Raw genomic sequence first — 17,692 nt, forward strand, 5'->3', positions numbered from 1 at the left:
GACAGAATGGAGGCTGAAATAAGTGTGTGTGTTTTTTGTGAGGTGACATTTAAGTACGCACGTAAATGAATCACGAGGGGGGGGCGTTCATGTAAAAAAAAAAAATGGCCGAACCAGGTGCGTTCATGTGACCGCGTCTGAAGAGTGTCGATCGTGTGCACATTTCCATGGCGTCATCGAAGGCAGCTGGGAGTGCAGACTTTGCTCAAGGAGGCTTTTGTGCTCCCACCTCGCATGATTTTTAGCTCAAACATTCTGTTCAACAGAACAAATCAAGACCGAATGTATGATGATGCCTTTGAGTAATGCATGAATTATGCCAAGCCAATGCCACCGCTGCAAGTCAGGGACTTAAAAAAAAAAAGCAGCAACGATAACAGAGCTTAAATAAGTAAAATAATTAGTTTAATTTTTCACTCATCTTGTCCAATAACAAATTTCTATTTTCAAAAGGGAGTGGTCAAAACCAAACTAGACAAAAACTTAAATTGAAGACGCCCACACACACCATATAATCATCTAATAATATGACTTTGTTAAAGGCAGAACTGACATTTATTTACATGATGTAAATATGTACAAAACCTAACTAGAAAACAAACGCACAAACACTCCAACATGTCAGTCATTCATAAAGTGGAGTAACACCATCTCATTGTAAAAATTAGAGCAGGAGAGGCACCATTTTATTTTGTGTCGTTTATGAAAAAATATGATGACGCAACAGTTTGATTATTAAAAAATAATGAGCATTTGCTTTTAGACTTGAATGATGAGCTGGATATCGTCAGGATAAAAATAATTAAAAAAAAAACCTTCCCCTTGGGGGACGTAATACATCATGCGTCACTGGAGTTGGACTCTGTAGGCGCATATGAGGAGTTTCACCTGGGAAAAGGCAAACAGACATAATCAAAAGGTATGAAAGGAGAGAGCTACAACACTAATAAATCCTTCAGTGCAAGGTGGCATGCTAGCAATATGTTACCAGGACGGACGCTATTGTGCTAACTGAGCTAGGTCGTATGTTAACAGTTAAAACGCTCAGAACCTGCATGAAACCAAAACGTCAATTCCTGAAAATTTGGAATCTCAGTGGCTAGCCACTAATAGTGCTAAAGCCTTCTAAGCTAGGTTGAAAGCCAACATGCTAACATCCAGTCACCTTAGCTGAGGGCGCCTCGGCCAGTCTGATGAAAAGTTTGTTGTTTCCCGCCACAGGACTGAAGGAGTAGATGAAATGACTGTCCTGTTTCAACACAACAAAACGCCCGCAAGTCAATGGCAAGACACAAAATGTCTGACTGTGGCACCAACGCTAAACATACCAGGAAGACGGGCAGCTGGAACCTGTCATTGAGCACCACGGCCTGGACGCCGCATGGGCCGCCGAGACGGGCTGTAATCTCGTTGCGGAAGTTGGCGTGGAAGATGAAGAGGAGGAATCCCGTACCTGCAGAGGACAGACACAAAGCTACAGTTAGCATGTTAATCCCCGCGCCTCCATTTCTTTGCCTGGCAACAAGTGACCAATGGTATTATTTCTACCTTCTGCTGGTGGCTGAGGCTTGTAGGTGAACTCGGTGGAGAATTCAGGCCATTCGCACAGGCGGTGACAAGCCAGCGGGAACACGGGCTCCAATAGAATTAGCCGGTTCTCAAAGTACACCCGGGCCGTCTCCTCGGCCACGCTGGCCAGCCTGTTAAGAGTTGTCTTTTTAGTACGCACGCCACATGCTGCTTCACTAGATCCATAAATAGACTGACATGTTGGTGTGGCTGTTGATAAGGTCGCACACGGCCAGGTAGTTGTTCTGCTTGGCTAAGTACAAGGCGGTGGTCTTGTGCTTGGACTGGAAGCTGCAGTCGGCGCCTTTCTCCAGCAAGAGGCGGACGATGTCCGCGTTTCCTCGCTTGCAAGCCTGGTGGGCGGGCAGGTAACGTAAAGCCATTGGTCCAAACCATTGTGTAAAACAAAATGGATCTTCACCTTCATCAATGCCGTTTCTCCTATTTTCGTTTGCGCGTTGACGTATGAGCCCGCCTCCAGTAGGATGGCGACGGTTGTCACGAAATTCTGAGAAAGCAGAAAAGGGTTGAACGCCAAGCACGGTGTTCGAGGGCTAATGTGAAATTCCGCTTTTGTCACCTTTTCGGCGGCGTGCATCAAGGCGGTGGTGCCGTTATGCTGTCGACCGTTCACCCGGACGCCCTTCCTGATCAGCAAACGAAGGATGTCGTCTTGACCGCCCGCTGCCGCCAGCATGCTGAGCGACATTCCGCTGACGTCCTGGGATCACAAGACCATATCATGAATCAAAATCGACAATTTGAAAATATAATATCCACATTCAGTCGTTCCAAAACACTTCAACGGCAAATTATAATCAGAGACCAGTACCAGAAAATATTAAATACTAAATAATAATATTAAAATAATAAAATAAAGACAACAAACCTTTTATTGTACAAGCTCAGATTCTAAATTCCTCACATCATAAAAGGCATTAACTGGGGCCAACGTGGTAACTTATATAAAAAAATTGAAACAGCTACAAGTTGTTTTTTTTCAGGGGGTGGATACTACCAACAACGCTGGAAGAACATTAAAATGGGAAGACACCGCTGGAAGCTAATAAGTGATTTTTTTTCCTAAATGTGTTCGACACAATTGCTGTACAAGGTTACGCTTCGTACACAGACAAAATTATAAATAAGATCATTGGCCTGAACATGGGAGGGGAACACAGTGCTTACTCTTACTGGGGGGGCTACAACATGAACCGTAGAGAAAAGTCAAACGCAACAAACATGGAAAATCATGACAACATTTAGTGTAAATGCAAACACACTCAAAGTAACAATAGTAACGCTTTAGGTTGGGGCCGTTTTCTTGGTACTGATGCACAAATGTCCGATCGACTAAATGAGTTGTCGCCATCCACCAGACCCGTTAAGTACCGGGCCGGAGAGCTAGGAAGAAAAAAAAAAAAAGTCCTGATTGTGAGCTTTTCCAAAGTACTGTGATTTCCCTTTGTGGCTGCATCTATTGCACCTTTGGACCGCTCGATCCAGTTTCTAAATGCTTGCTGTAACATATCCGAACGTGTAGGTAGTGCTATTTAAAGAGACAGATAGACTGGACCGTCCCACTCCGCGTTGGACGCTGGAGTCTCGAGTGCCTGTTTGGGTTCTTCCGTCAGTTTGGGCAGAGCCGCCACTAGGCCACGTCTCTTCATGGATTGAATGTTATTGTGGACAAAATACTTGACTTCTCGCCAGGTACGGCTAATCAGATCCGGCTCGGCGGCCAGGCACGCGTCGCAGTCCTTTTTGCCCGGCACCTTAACCAGTTTGCAAAAGTCTCCAAACTGGCGCCGGACGGCCGCCTGCTCCTCGACGCTCCATAACCTTTTGTGCCTCTTTTGGGGTTTAGTGGTAGACGGTGTGTGTTTGGTTTTTTTTTTTGGGTGAACCGGAGATGTTGGGGCAGCCTCCTCGTGAACGCTACCGCCTCTGTGGACCGTCGGGACCACCTGGGCACTCGTGGAAGTCCTCGGCTGACTGACCGGGTAGGAAGGCGCGGTGGAGTGATTAAGGGCAGTGAAGGAAGACACCATTGTCCCGCTTCGGTCGCTAAAGGTCGACGAGAAGGCAGAGGAAAAGGCCGGGACCGCGGGCGGACTCGGGGCGTTTAGCGTGGTGAATATGGGAAGCATGGAGGTGCTGGGAACACTGAAACTGGGAAGCATTGGGGAGTTCAGAGCCTCAGTGTAGACCGGAGGAGGCATATTTGAGTTATTGGACGGGTAAGGAGGAGCCAACGGATGGATACTGTCCGTGTCCGACGCATAAATGGGCGACATGAGCGCACTGGTTGTGCTGAGCGGAGTGAACGTGGGGACCACTTGAGTATCGGTGGAGTTCAGCGCCGCGAATGTGGACATCAGAGGCGGACTGCCGTTGATCGGGTTTGCGTTAGGAGAACACAAGGACATGTAGCTTAAAGGTATCTCTGGGGTGTACGGACTCGGGTCTTGCGGCGGCGGCATGGCCACGCAACAGTTTGTACTCGGTCTCGGGTGGTCCGGAAGAGCCGCCGGCAAGCTGGCGCCCGCCGGCGCATCATTCAAATGCGTCCTTTGGACAGCGCCTACCGGTTTCTTTGGCTTCACAGCTCTGCCGGGCCCATGCTCCTTTTGCTGGTTACTACGTCTACGCACCGTCTGGATGCTGTTGTGCACAAAATTCTTTACGTCGGTCCAAGACCTGCCAGCCAGATCTGGTTCGGCGGCGATGCAGGCGTTACAGTCCTTCTTGCCGGGAACTTTCATCCTCCTTATAAAATCGCTCATGTGATGTTTGACGGCAGCCTGCTCACGTTCGCTCCACGGGCGCCTCCTCAAGACGGCTTTGGGCGACGCTCCTAAAAATAAGACACCAGTTTGTTGTGAAAACCTGAAGTGGAAATAATCAGAATCTCTGGAACAGAAACTCCCTAAAGTTGTGCACAGTAGCGAGAAAGGCTTGTCAACAGTTTCCTAAACGGCTTTATTTTGATTATTTATTTATTTAACTATGAATTATTTGCTTTGATTATTTTTACACAATGGACCTATCAACAGGTTCTTGCCATCTCTCAGTCACTGAACACAATGGACTCATCTCAAATTGCTCACTTAGAGAATATCGAATGAAAGATGCTCACCACTGCTGGCCGCGATTGACGCTCGCGTGCGGTCCAAGCGGATCAAGTGTTTACTGGCCTCCTCCAACTGCGCTGCGTTTTTGAACAAGGCGTAGCACTCCTGGCTGCTCTTCCCCAGCAGCTCGGAAACCCGATCCAGCTCGCCTTGGCCGAGGCTCATGAGTTGCCAGCAGCAGGCGATCTGTTCCCGGAGCACGGGCGACAAGAGCGCTTCGGGGTTCTTCACGCCGCATTCCACCGCCGCCCTGCGGAAGCAGTCCAGTCCTCGGATGAAGGAGTGGCCTTCGGTTCGGGCAAAGAGGTACGGGTTGTTTTTGGACACGCCTGCGTTTTGCCGATTTTCCACCAGCAGGTCCAGTGCCAAAGTCATCTTTTTGGTGAGCAGCACCAGCGTGTTCCTGCCAAATTGACCTTCCAGTTCCACACGAGTGAAGTGTCCGCAGATCTCGAGCTCCAGTTTGGTGCATTTCTTGATTTGATCGGCCAAGGGCACAAAGGCCCCCCAGAGTTTTTTGCCGGCGTACGTTTGCAAGAGGAGCCGCCCGATGTTGCCCACACGCGTTCTGTTGAAAAGGCAAACGTTGGCTAGCGTGGCCTCGCTTAGCTTCTTCCAGTGTGCCACGCTGGGATTGTGCCTCAGCTCCCGCATGGCTTCGTTTCCCTCGTCGGCAATGAAGCGGTGGAGTTTGATTAGGTCGTCCATCACGCCGGACACATCCACCGCGGCCACCGGAACCTCCGCTTTGGAGGATGAGGAGGACGTCAAGGATCTGCGAGAGAAGCGGTCGCTCCATTTGCTATCTACCATGTGTATGAAGGCCCTCACCTCGCCCTCCGTCAGCCGGTCTTCGGTCATGCGACTTTCGCCAAAGACAATCTCGGCGGCCCGTTTCAAGGAGTAGCCGATTTTGGACACCAGGGAAAAGGTTTTGAAGCGACTGCAGCTGGGATCAAAACCGCTGGCCTTTTTGGCGCCCTCCACCGCCAGTTCGAACCTGGACGGAAGGCACATTTGGTGCAGGTAGCGCACGCCGCCGTCCAGCTGGTGAACGGCGATCATGAAGCGGCCCAGTTGTCGCATCTTCTGTCCAATGTAGGCAAACTGAGACTTGTCGTGGCCGTACTTGGCCAACAAGGCACTGCCGTATTTGCAAATGAGCGGGTCGTGCATAATGTGCCGAGCGATGTCGTCCTGGTGCATGGTGCGGATGATCTCCCTGCAGCCGTCGGTCAGAAACTCCGAGCGGGGCGGCAGCTGTGAGGTGGCGCTCTGTCCTCCGCTTTCAGCGCTTGGGATCTCAAAAGATTTCTCGTCGCCCTTCCTGGCTTTGCAGGAGCGCTCGTGACGCCACAGGTCGCTTTTGCGGTAAAAGGTGAAGCAGTGCTGGCAAGGGAGAAAGTCCCGGACACATCTTTTCGGACTCTGCACCTCGGTCTGCGTGGCCACTTCCTTGTCTTCCCATTTCCGCAGAGCTTTGGCTCGTTGCTCGTAATCGCCGTTGTCGCGGATTTGCTCTAGCATGGTTTGTCTGACTTTGGAACCTCTCGGGAAGTGAATGGCGTGGGCCACGTCGGTTTCCTCGGCGTGTTTCTTCTCCAAGTGCTTCTCCAAGTGGCTGAATGGCATTTGGCAGTAGAAGCAAAAATGCTTCTGACACGGTTCCTTTTCCTCTTCGGTGCTGGATTCCGTACGGACCACCTTCCTGCACGTCCGCTGACTGGACCGGGTAGGCAGTTTGGCTTCGGCACGTTTCCTCCGGCAGCATTTTGTCGCTCTGCCGTTGTCTTTGGTCATCTCCTCGGATGGAACGGACGCTAAATTGTTTGTCTCGGCTTGGACATTTGCTTCCGCTTGGTCGCGGTCCCTCCCATCTGCCGTTTGGTTTGGAACATCAACGCTCACGTTGTTGACTTTTGGGTCCTCAGACTTTTCTGCAGTTTCCGTTCCTTGACCCGAACCGTGTTCTGATGTGGCGGGAGCACAGCTCTCTTGAGGCCCGTTTAAAAAGTGCGACATAAAACTCCCATCGCTCGGACTCCGCTCATCAAATGACTTCTTCTCGCCCGTTGTGGTGCAAGCCTGCAAGAGAGCAAGTAGACGTATAAGACCAGTCTCCAAAATCAAGAGCTCCCTTCGAAGCGGTCGCTACCCCGTCAACAATCATATGCACATGTCCCCGCGGCCGTGTGACGCACCAGCACCTTGGCAATGCCCCGCAAACACCCAAACGCTCATTCAACCAGGCTCTCCGCTCAAGGTGAGCAAAAAAAAAAAAAGAGTCTCAAAGACAAAACAACACCGGTCTAAGAGTCGCCAGTACAAAGACCACGTCACCCATTCAAAGGACAAGTTAATGGCTTTATTGGATCAAGCAGGGTAAATAAGCTTGTCAATGGCGTGATGGCATGTTGACCATGAAATGGACAGAATAAAACATTTGGGTGTTAATTTGACCCTTTAAATATGTCAAAAGCGAGAATTCTGAGGGCATGAAGGGTGATGGGAGCATGTGCTACATGATTATGATATGTTCTTGTCTGGTGTGTACCTGCTTCTTGTCCACTTTCTTGAGTCTTCCTTGGACATCTTGGTCACCTGAAAACACAGGACAACGTCAAGCGCTCCTAGAGACAACCAGAGGATGGAATAATGTGAGGAAGAAAGAGCATTAGCAGCTCTAAATATGCTTAAAAGCTGACTGTTGCAGTCAATTTTGTTTTATTGGTCATACACTCCAAAAGTATTCCGTACAGTTGTCTACAGAGTCATAGTAGGATGGGTTTTTTTTTTTTAATAAAAAGTGTTGAAGCGTTACACCTTTCTTTTTGCTATTATTCTAAAAAAACAACTATACATGGATTACATTACTACTTTATCAAGAAAAAAAAAAAAAAGAAAAAGGTTCTTACCTGAAACTTTCACATCAAGAAGGTCCTTGGATGGTGTCGGCAGGAAAGTGACAGATTTGCCCTAAGCCTGTAGGAATTGCCCTTTTGCCCTTACAAGTCACAATCGGACCTGATCTTGAGAAGTCCCCAGTGCGAAAAAAAAAAAAAAAAAGAAATACACCCCAGAGGTCCCTTTGCAATCAAAGCGCGATGAACCTTGTTAATGTCGTATTTGACGGGACAAAATGCTAAGCATGGACACACTCATACACACACGGCAGGGCAACCAAGGTGCAAAGTGCTGACTCGTGTTCCACTAATGGAGGAAAACACTCGCGGCTGGCGGTTTGCTCAAACGTAATGTTCAACCGATTGATCTCATTTATTTTAGCCATTTTTAGCTAATCACTTGATCAAAATAAGGGGGAAATGATCAGCAGAAATACACAAATGTGAGGCAAACATTAAAATGATTCACTCCTGCATTTAACAGCACAATGGCGCTCAAATGTGCTTGTTTTGACTGCGTGGATCAATCTTACCTCCTGATCCAAGTTGTACTCCTCTTTGGAATTGAGCGCCAATTTCACCGCCACGTAGTCGCCGCTTTTCACGGCATCCCGCAACTCGCCTGCGAGGGAAGAGATATTGAAAAATACTTTCACAATGCTAACAGCTAAAACGCTCTTTGCTGCTTCTACAGGGTCCGGCAAAATGGTCTGACACATTTTTGGGTTTAAAAAACAAAACGGTATTATATGTACTTTTCGAAAATTAAAAAAACTTTTTTGTTTCTTTCATTTATTTGCATTTTATTAAACCTACAAATGTGTCAGATCATTTTGCCGGACCCGGTATGAATACGTGCTATAGTGCCGCGGGAGAGCTAGAATGCTAACATGCTAATGTTGATATGCTGATGTACAGCTAGATATAGGAGGAATTTTACTCTGTAGTTTGGTGCGATTCAAAATGAGAACTGATAAAATGCTAATGTGCTAAAAGCAGGCTAGTGTGTGAGAAAAAAAAAAAACTCACTCTGTGATAACGGAGGGCCTGACAGGATCTCGTCATCGCCATTTAGATGTTTCTGGAAATCGTCCAGAGTCATCCAGTCAAGGTTGAGATCCATGCCCAAACTCAACGTGGCCGGGCCTTTGTCTGTTTGTAGGAGTGGGAAAAGACACTCAAATCAAAAACCTCTTTCATCTTCCGGACAACAATCTATTATTGATCAGACAGTTTTTGATTGGTCAGTCAAATTGGGTAAACCCACCAGATTTGTCAGGGCCCTCCGTTGATTGCTGCTCCACGTGGTCATCAGACACGTTGAAATGTCTGGGCTCGCTGTCCTCCCGTTTCCTTTTCTTATCTTCGGGTGGTCCCTTCCTGTCCCAGCCAGGCCGAGTCTGGTTGTCCTCTGGCTTTCCGTCTCCGGTCCTCGACTTGTTCTCTCCTTCCAGCTCGTCGCTGTCCAGGCTGAAGCCGTACCCCTGGCCTGCTCTGGGGACAGCTGGGCGTACGGAAGACCAGGCTTGACGTTATTCGAGAGAAACTTGTGATAAAAAAAAAAAAACAATCGGGGACTCTACCTTCAGGCAGCTTGGACTTTTCCGACCTTTCGGCTTCTTTCAGCGTAGGAGACTCTTTGACAGGTTTGATTTTCTCAATCTTTCCAAGGATCTGAAAGGGAACTTTCTGTTAATTGCGGAACACATTTACATACAGGCGCTGGGCCTTTGAATTCAGAAATACATAAAAAAATGAATGTGGAAATACCTTGGACGGCTTACTGGCGGTCTTCTCCGCCGGTGTCCTGCGGGGGGCTCGGTCCTTGGCCTCGCAGTTGAGAAGGAAGGTCTCAAAAAGGTTGGTGGAGCCTTTGGGATCTTCCCTGGCCGCCTCGTCCTCCCGGGGCTTGGTGGCGGCGGCTGCCTTGGCGGCCAGGACGGCCTCCTGGCTTTTGCTCTTGCCCTTGCGGTGCAGACTCGAACTATCGCTGGAGTCGGATGAGGGTGGCCCGGCATCCTCGCGGACTCTGGAGCCCGTGAGCGTCTTGAGCTTGAGGAGGCTGCTCTCCTTCAGCTTGCTCTTCTTGTCCTGCGTCAGCTCTTTAGTGGCCTTAAGTTTGACGTCAGGCTTCTGTTTGGGCTTGGAGCGGTGTTCGTCCAGGCGAAGCCTGTCCTTCTTGGCAGACGAGTCTGACAGGCCTTCACTGAGGTCCTCGTCCGAAGACACGACGCTGTACTCCTTCCTGTTTTTTTTCTTCTTGGACTCCTCGCCACCTCTGTCCTTCCTGTGCTTGCCATCTTTGCTCTTCTCCTTCTTGGCCTTCTTGGGCAGCGCCTCATCTTCATTGTCTGACTCAATCAGACGTTTCTTCATCTCGGTCGTCTTCTCCTCTTCCTCGTCCGTCTCCGGAGCGGGCAGAGGCTTGACCTCATCTCGCCACTTGTCCTTCTTTTTCTTCTTCTTCTTGCGAGGAAGTTCCTCCTCCTCCTCCTCCAGCTGCTGCTCCCGAGTCTTCTTCTTCTTCTTTTTCTTCTTGACGACAAGCGTGTCGTTAGGAGGCCGGTCCTTGTCGCTCTCACTCTCAGAGTCAGCATCAAACACGTCACTCTTGGTGGGCAGCATCTTGGGGGAAAGAAGGGGGTATTGCTTCAATTTTTTGCACTTGTATGACAACGTGTTTTTATGAAAAAGTATAAAATGTTAGAGGACAATATTAAGAGAAAATACAAAAAAATTATATATATCCAAGTATATCTGCCAGGCAAAAAAAATATGTCAAGTGGCCTCACCAGAATGGGCTTCCTGTCTTCGGGTTCCTGCTTGTCTTCTGTGGCAGCCTTCTTGTACGCCAGCAGGACTTCTCGACAGTCCTCCAGGTGGCCTTCCGGCTCCCAGGTGTCGTCATCTGAGCAGTAACCTTTCCAGCGTACACGGTACAGCACCTCACCCTGGAAAAACATATTTATGGCAATGCTTACATGCTGCCGAAGACATTTTCAGGACTTGGTATTGTTCATATAATAAACACTATAAAAACTATAGTAAAAACTGTTATAGAACAAAATCACTACTATAAACACCAAAGAAAAGTCTTCACAAATAATACATATAATGTAATGTGGTTCTGACTCCTTATTGTCATGATAGGATTTAAACAACGTTAGGTAATAACGCATTATCATCCTTTTAACATTTCAAGTCCATTGGTACGACATCTAATAGAACAAAAATGGACAGCGCGTTGTTGCTAGCATGGCTAGCATGGCTCCACAAAGCCGCCTCTGTGAACATCAACAGCAAACAGACGTGAGCCAAGCCGCTAAGTTAGCACCCCTTAACATCAAGGCTATGGTTAGCCTGTTAGCCTTCAACGCTAGGTTAGCCTGCTAGCCTCGTTTGCGAGCCTTACCTCCTCCACACGCATATCGATGATTCTCTCCACTTCGTACACGTTCTCCTCTTCGTCCTGCTCGCTGTCCACCGGATCCATTTTCATAACTTGTGCCTCCATCGTCACGCTCGCCCAAGCTTTCTTTTGGTGGAATCCGACCTCAATGAGGCGAGGCGATGGAGAAGGAAGAAACGATGGACCAGACAGTGGGAACTGGCTAGCGGCTACTGCTAGCCAAGAGGGGATCAAGCACACACCCCCAACTGTGATGCCTTCACGGACCGTCCGGTTCACATGGGGCGACCTTCGAAAATTACCGCGTGGAAAAATTCTCAAGGCTTAAAACTCGCATATTCAGAAGTATTCAATTACAAATCTTGAACAATACACATTTTCTTTTTAATGACTCAAAGGCAAAACAGACCCGTAACAATGGGCGGGCCAAAGGGGGGCTGTCGCCCCCACCAAGATGGATGGCATCATATTGGGCATGTCATTATTTCGATACTGAAAAATCGCCCAGTATTGTAACGTATCAACTCAAACACAAAAGCGTATGTAAGAATTTAAAATATTTTTACAACCAAAAAAATAATAATCAACACAAATTGGGTTCCTTGGAAAAGCATAAGTACCTTGGCTCTGTTAATATTGAAAAACACTGAACTGCCACACATAAGAACATTCACAGGCAAATCAACAGACTTCAAATGCCAAATATAATCTTGAGATCTGCGAGGGAAAGCTTGGTGACAGCGTTGCCTGTTCCGGACAGCACGCTCTGGGCCAGTTGCTTCTTTTTGGCCTGCAGCGTGGCAATCTTTTGCTCCACTGTGCCCTTGCACTCAAACCTGCACGCAGAAACCAGTCCTGTAGAAGCTCGAGGTTCAAGCGTCAGTGTCCAGTTTACCTGTGGATGGTGACATCTCTCTTCTGTCCCACGCGGTAGATTCGGTCGCAGGCTTGGTCCTCTAGGGCTGGGTTCCTGTCAAACGCCACAAAAAAGACTTTTCGGAAAAACATACCAAAGTATCATGGGGAAAAAAATCCTCAAATTCACTCCGAGAAAATATTTCCGGAAATATCCCCCCCTGCTTTGCAGATCGCTCACCAGTGCATGTCCATAAGGAAGAGATGATTCCCGCCCACCAAATTGAGGCCGACTCCTCCGGCACAGAGAGACACCAGCATCACCTTCCAGAAGAAGATAGAACGAGACGTTTGGAAAATTAATGACTGAAATTGCAAGCAGCAGAGGTCCAGAAAGGAAAAAAAAAAAAACGCCACGGTTCGGCTTTAGCTGCAGGTGCTTCTGAGAAAAGTCACCTGAGGTCCCTTGGGGTTGATGTTGAATTCCTCCACCAGGTCTATGCGGCGTTTAGGGTTGACTTTTCCATCGATGACGGCGTAGCGCAGGCCCATCTGCTGCAGATGGACGGCCACGATTTGGAGCATACTGGTCCACTGGGACACGATCACACTGTCTCAACAGAGCGTTTTGTAAGTCATACAGAGGAGAACACAAAGGTTGTGCTTGGGCTAGTCCCCATCAATGCTTGCTTATTTTTTATTCTTGGTTACCTTTTTTGGTTGTCACCTTTAGCTCGAATGGCCTCCAACTCTGAGACAATGGCAGAAATCTGCAAGAATTATTATTTTTTTAAGTGATTGTTCGTTTGGAAATAAAATTCAATGTGAGACTTTTTCTGTTCATCAACACGTCCACCAAATTTCAGGTCACTCCATGACACTCCCCAAACTTTCTCACAAAATAGAAGCCAAAATGGATGCTTAGAATCAAAATGGCCGCCGTGTCGTTTGTTTCTTGCCGCCTAATTTGGTGTCACCTTTCTTGAGTACAAAATGATCAAATGATTATGCATGCGCACTGTCAGGATATCGTATAGCATCTGTTGCAGCGGTGCCATCCTCATGCCCACCTTGGTGCTCCTGCTGCGCTCCTCAAAGAGCCGTGAAGGGAAACGCGTCCCGTTCAGGCCCACCGTGTCCTCGCCGGCATCCGACGTGGACGTGAGGGACAGAGCGTTGAGCTGCTCCTCCAGGGACAGGACCACATCGTCGCCTTGCAGCTCCGAAGCGTCCAGAGTCTGAGTCAGATGGAAGGAAGTGAAGATGGGCAGCGTGTGTGTGTGTGCGTGTCTGTGTGTGTACCTTTTGGAGCAGTGAAAGGTGGCAGCAGCACTGTCGCAGACGCAGCAGCAGGGATAAGATGTGGGCGGTGCTGGCCGTCTGCGGAGGTTGTTGGGACGAGGACACAGGCGAGTCGGTCTGGGACGAGGCAAACTCCTGCGACCCTGAAGGGGAGCAATGGGGAGGTGTCTTCATCTTATTCTTTTTCGTTTTTAAACTCAGTTGACGCCTTACCCTTGCTAAAGGGATTGGAAGCAGAGACGCGCTTTCCCTTCGTGTCGCTCCCTTCGTGCCTCTTCAAGTAGTTCTGCAGAGTAGACCTAGAAGCAAAAGAGCAGCTCAAGTATGCTAGAACTAGACAAAGGAAACCTAAAATGGTCTCCTCAGAGCAAAATGGCGGCTCCTGAAACAGAAGTATTGTTTTGTCACCTGGACTGGGCAAAGACCACGTCGTAGACGGCTTGCTCGTCCTCCGACAGTTGCAGTTGATGCACCTTACAGGTCCGGTCAGGAAGCGCCACCTGTTGGCCAAATATCCACATTGTTTTAGTCACAGGCCTGCGTGACAATCCATCCAGATTCCCTACCAGGGGTTCTCCAGAAGAATCCCGCTGGTCTTTGGTGCGTCGCAGCAGCAGAGTCCTGGTCAGGATGTTGAGTCGCTCCCTGCCGCGCTTGGAGCCGTTATCCACCTGCGCCTTCCACAGTTTGAACTCGTCAAACGGAGAACAGCGCAGGAACCTTTGTAGGGTAGAAGAACAATTTCAAAAGATGGAATTTCACCGGGTACCACGGTTAACGGCTTCCAAGCCAATAAGAACATCGCTAATTGGATTTGATTGGAAGTCAACAAAATATTTTGTGCTTGGGGGAGGTAATAACAAAGGCTGGTCTTACTTGAGCAGCGAGTACATGTCCAGCAGGTTGTTCTGGATGGGCGTTCCGGTCATGGCCCAGCGGGCGGCCGCCGTCAGCTGGCACACGGCCATGGACTGCTGCACCTTGGGGTTCTTGATGTTGTGCGCCTCATCTAAGATCACCCGCGCCCACGCCACACGTATGAGGGGGCCGCCGTTCGGCACCGCCGCCGCCTGAGGAAGTATATCGCATAAAAAGTTAGCTGTACTGTACGTCAACTGTACTTCCTACCCACCGCATTGTTGGCCTCCTGGTTGGGTTTGTCCACCTCCTTCTGGCTGGGCGTTTCTCGGGACACCAAGGCGTACGTGGTCACCACCACGTCGTGTTGAGCCAGCCTGACGGACATGGATGGATGGCACCGTTTGTGAGTCAAACTGCACCGGCCTTAGCGAGCATGTGCTTGAGCTCACATTCGGGCGTTCTTCTTGCGGTCGGGCCCGTGGTACAAGTACACGCTGAGCCGGCTCCCCTTTACGTGTCGCTCAATCTCCTTCTTCCAGTGGTGGACCAGCGAGGCCGGGCAGATGACCAGGGTGCTTTTGGACGGCACCGCTCGGCAATCTGGATGAAGTCCAATTTTATTATGATTTTTTTATAATTTATTTTGAATTCCAGTTCCAGGCTATTTGCTGCAAATGATACCAGTTTTTGACAGCCAGCTCTCACGCTTCTCCTCCTCCTCCTCCTCCTTTTTCTTGTCTTCTCCGTCTTTAGCCTTTGCGTTGATCTTCTGCACCAATACGAGAGCGATCATGGTGAGCGTTTTCCCCAAGCCCATGTCGTCGGCTGAGGCGACAAATGCGACGCGTGTCAAAAACAAATTTCAGCTGATGATGAAAAGCTTTGGAGCGGCGCACTTTACCCAAAATGCCTCCACACGGATTTTGCGCTTCCCTCCAGAGCAGCCAGGCCAAAGCTCTCCTCTGGTGGGCCAGCAGCGAAACCTTGAGCCCCTTGGGGTCCGGAGCCTCGGCGTCGGGGGCCGGGCAGGACTCTAGCGACCTGTGCAGATGGTCAATGGCCTCGCTTGTGGCGTTCTTCACCGCCAGCAGACGGTTGTTCGTCATACGGCCGCCGTAGAAGGCCTGGTGATCTACAACGACCACATGAATGAAGATTGAGAATATTTTTTGTGGGTATCGTCATGCTTCATTCAAATTGATAACATCCTCGGTGACTCTATTTACCTTCAGACATCTGGGCGAAGCCGTGCCTTGGCTGAAGTTGCTGTCTTTGGGCGGGAAGTGCTGGAATGAGGAAGGTGGCGCCCGGGCGGTTGGGGGCGTTGTCACCCTGGCTGCTGGTTGCCCTCTCGTCTGCGGGACTGAGGTTGAGAGACTCCAGCGCCGCCTCCAGCTCTTGAACCTGAGTCCTCAGACGCTCGCCTTTGTCGGGCAGCGCCGCCACGTTCACCGCTGCCAGGGTGGCCTTGAGCGCATCGTACGACCGATAGCCAAGATAGTTAGTGGCGTTATACAACAAATAACCGAGGCAACACTGTTCTGGCTCACCTTTTTCTGCTGGAGCTGAGTGGACAGCATCCTGTGCATCCCCCGGGGGTTCCTCGGTGGAGCTTTCACATTGGAGGCCGGCTGAAAGCCAGAGTAGGAGGTCAGTGGCTTCTGGATGGCGGTGGCGGTCTTTTGAGGGGGTTTTACGGACACCAGCACCACGTCTTCGTCCTCTTCGTCGTCATCTTGGAACTGCTTGCTTTGACGGGGTCTCCATCGTGCGTCGTCCGACCCTCCTGAAGCAACCGTTTTGTTTTTCGGCGCAGGCACGGAAGCACTTGCTTTGGGCAAACCTCCAGAGGCCACCATTTCCTTTTTGAGCGCAGATTTGGAGGCACTTGACTCCGATACGGAACTTACGGAGGCAGCCATGTTGCTTTTGATGGCCATGTCGCTTTTGGGCTTCGAAGTGCTTGGAGGAGATGTTTTATCGACCGATTTTTTCTTCACCTTTATCCCTACTGGAAGATGTTTGGCCCTGTATTTGTCGTCATCTGTGATTGGCCTATCTTGCCCTTCATCACCTGGACCTTTCTTTGCCATTTCGTCTTGGCTCTTACTTTCTATTTGCGTCCACTTGGATTCTTGGCCCACTTTTTCTGGAACTTTAAAGGGGTTTCGCACAAGTGGCAGAGAAGCAGCTTGTGCCGTTTCTTCACACTTATTCTCTTCGTTCTCCGGCTGTAAAATAAAGATGGACATTGACAACATTATCTGTAGTCGTCTTTTTTTTTTAACCTTTTCTGCCCATTGGATTAAATGTCAAATAGAGTCTTACCACAGTCCAAGGTACATGTCCACACCATTGCTGCCCGGATTTTCTACCTTCCACACACCTGTAGAACAACCTGGGGAATAAAGAAAATACAATGTCGTATATGAGTCTGCAAAAACTCATACGTATACATATTTGCCTAGGGAATAAAATTTATATACATAGGCTACTTAGGTTAAAAAAGAAAAAGTTCCGACTCTGAAATGTCCTTTTTAGGCTGGCACAAGACAATATATTCACTGTTTTACAATATCAGCAAAGCCCTTATTTAGGCCACTCTTAAGGGGAATCTTTTCTTTCTCAGATTCTGCTGCGACTGCTGTTGATGCTCCCTGATTGGGTTCATGTTCGTAGAAGTCCATTTTTATCTTATTTTGAGGCGCTTTGCCTCCCCGTGTAGCCGCACATACTGCACATGCCAGAAAGTTCGATAGTTACCCACCTGCACTGCTGCTGCTGCTGGCGAAAAGATAACGCTTGCAGCTCGACCATGGAGTCCTCGTGCAGGAGGCAGTGGGAGGCCGAGATACTGAAGGAGAAGGAGGACGGGTGGAGGATGCTGTCAACTTCAACTCGTTGTCCAAATAAACTCGCAAACACGAAACAGACCTGGCCACTTTGACAAAGTCACAGCCACGCTTGTCCAAACACACGTAGAAGCTTTTGCCTTGACTTGGTCCATCTTTCACCCCTGTCTTCAGCAAACATACGCCACCTGAAAGACAACACAAGAGTAATTGGGGGTTAAATAAGAATGTAAGAAGAAGCCCAAACCGTTTAATGCGTAGTACTTTACCGTGGACATCACACGTAACTTTCTCCATAATTGACTATCTGTCCCAACACGGTTGGAAATGAGGTTCTCAATTTTTTATTTTTTTTTGTATCGACCAATCGGTGTTCGCCAAAAGGGAGTTTCAATGTACGCGTTTCAGTATAAAAGTAATCCTCTTAATTTCAGCTACGTTTGTGGTAACATTTACAGGATTAGAAAATCCCAGTTTTAAATGAATGTTCATGTGATTTCAAATATATTCCATGACTTTCTTTCGTTGAATAAAGATATTTCTAGAACCTATGCTCTTATTGTGAAAAAGGGAGTGTACAGAGGCGCTGACAGCTTCCAAGTTTTTTTTTTTTTTAAAGCAAAATAGCTTTTTTTTTCTGGTTATCTTATCAAAGTGCTGTATATTACCTCATTAGCTGCACCCCGAACAATAAAATATACCCGACATTATGTAGAATAAATTATTTTGAATAGTCATTCCTTAATGGTGCGCTTCCCCTTTGAGCCAGCTGATGGCGCTCGCGCCTTTGCACCAGTACTGAAAAAA

At 48.7% G+C, this 17,692-nt stretch overlaps 2 protein-coding genes across 5 annotated transcripts; both read right to left on the reverse strand.

Moving 5' to 3' along the window:
- Window positions 1-383: 383 nt before the first annotated feature.
- mphosph8 (M-phase phosphoprotein 8) lies at window positions 384-11,266 on the reverse strand. 3 transcript variants are annotated; one of them, XM_061287824.1, is made up of 14 exons: window positions 11,019-11,263; window positions 10,399-10,557; window positions 9,377-10,231; window positions 9,190-9,280; window positions 8,874-9,110; window positions 8,636-8,758; window positions 8,140-8,228; window positions 2,150-2,290; window positions 1,991-2,077; window positions 1,768-1,922; window positions 1,549-1,700; window positions 1,329-1,453; window positions 1,166-1,249; window positions 384-888 (listed from the first exon to the last, which is right to left on the reverse strand). In XM_061287824.1, exons 1-14 carry the CDS (start codon window positions 11,118-11,120, stop codon window positions 847-849), a joined length of 2,442 nt encoding a protein of 813 aa, XP_061143808.1. In that variant the 5' UTR covers window positions 11,121-11,263; the 3' UTR covers window positions 384-846. The 3 variants fall into 3 exon arrangements, with proteins under 3 accessions (XP_061143808.1, XP_061143805.1, XP_061143806.1); XM_061287821.1 differs by lacking the exons at window positions 384-888; window positions 1,166-1,249; window positions 1,329-1,453; ... (2 more) ...; window positions 1,991-2,077; window positions 2,150-2,290 and adding exons at window positions 2,445-4,426; window positions 4,709-6,788 and having other exon boundaries at window positions 11,019-11,266; XM_061287822.1 differs by lacking the exons at window positions 384-888; window positions 1,166-1,249; window positions 1,329-1,453; ... (9 more) ...; window positions 10,399-10,557; window positions 11,019-11,263 and adding exons at window positions 2,445-4,426; window positions 4,709-6,788; window positions 7,258-7,304; window positions 7,619-8,047.
- A 111-nt stretch (window positions 11,267-11,377) lies between these two features.
- On the reverse strand, window positions 11,378-17,262 carry ttf2 (transcription termination factor, RNA polymerase II). Of its 2 annotated transcripts, none has more exons than XM_061287833.1 (21): window positions 17,155-17,262; window positions 16,968-17,073; window positions 16,801-16,887; window positions 16,362-16,431; window positions 15,584-16,264; window positions 15,260-15,500; window positions 14,935-15,165; window positions 14,715-14,858; window positions 14,483-14,633; window positions 14,305-14,407; window positions 14,049-14,242; window positions 13,739-13,892; window positions 13,581-13,672; window positions 13,386-13,471; window positions 13,173-13,315; window positions 12,941-13,108; window positions 12,582-12,640; window positions 12,327-12,480; window positions 12,112-12,194; window positions 11,911-11,985; window positions 11,378-11,851 (listed from the first exon to the last, which is right to left on the reverse strand). In XM_061287833.1, the coding sequence occupies exons 1-21, from the start codon at window positions 17,180-17,182 to the stop codon at window positions 11,707-11,709; spliced, it is 3,195 nt and encodes a 1,064-aa protein (XP_061143817.1). In that variant the 5' UTR covers window positions 17,183-17,262; the 3' UTR covers window positions 11,378-11,706. The 2 variants fall into 2 exon arrangements, with proteins under 2 accessions (XP_061143817.1, XP_061143818.1); XM_061287834.1 differs by having other exon boundaries at window positions 17,150-17,258.
- Window positions 17,263-17,692: the final 430 nt, after the last annotated feature.

This window comes from Syngnathus typhle, linkage group LG9 (assembly GCF_033458585.1).
Source record: "Syngnathus typhle isolate RoL2023-S1 ecotype Sweden linkage group LG9, RoL_Styp_1.0, whole genome shotgun sequence".
NCBI lineage: Eukaryota > Metazoa > Chordata > Actinopteri > Syngnathiformes > Syngnathidae > Syngnathus > Syngnathus typhle.

What these genes read in the sequence shown, in the direction of transcription:
- mphosph8 (XM_061287821.1), bottom strand. Translation starts at nt 11,120, where the DNA reads ATGGAGGCACAAGTTATGAAAATGGATCCGGTGGACAGCGAGCAGGAC. An exon ending in AAAGTCCAAGCTGCCTGAAG is followed by an intron (nt 9,111 to 9,189) that starts GTAGAGTCCCCG and finishes CCGTACGCCCAG; the next exon opens with CTGTCCCCAGAGCAGGCCAG. An exon ending in AGGCCCTCCGTTATCACAGA is followed by an intron (nt 8,229 to 8,635) that starts GTGAGTTTTTTT and finishes CTTCCCTCGCAG; the next exon opens with GCGAGTTGCGGGATGCCGTG.
- ttf2 (XM_061287833.1), bottom strand. Translation starts at nt 17,182, where the DNA reads ATGGAGAAAGTTACGTGTGATGTCCACG. An exon ending in CAGCAGCAGCAGCAGTGCAG is followed by an intron (nt 16,432 to 16,800) that starts GTGGGTAACTAT and finishes TTTATTCCCCAG; the next exon opens with GTTGTTCTACAGGTGTGTGG. An exon ending in GACATGTACTCGCTGCTCAA is followed by an intron (nt 13,893 to 14,048) that starts GTAAGACCAGCC and finishes TACCCTACAAAG; the next exon opens with GTTCCTGCGCTGTTCTCCGT.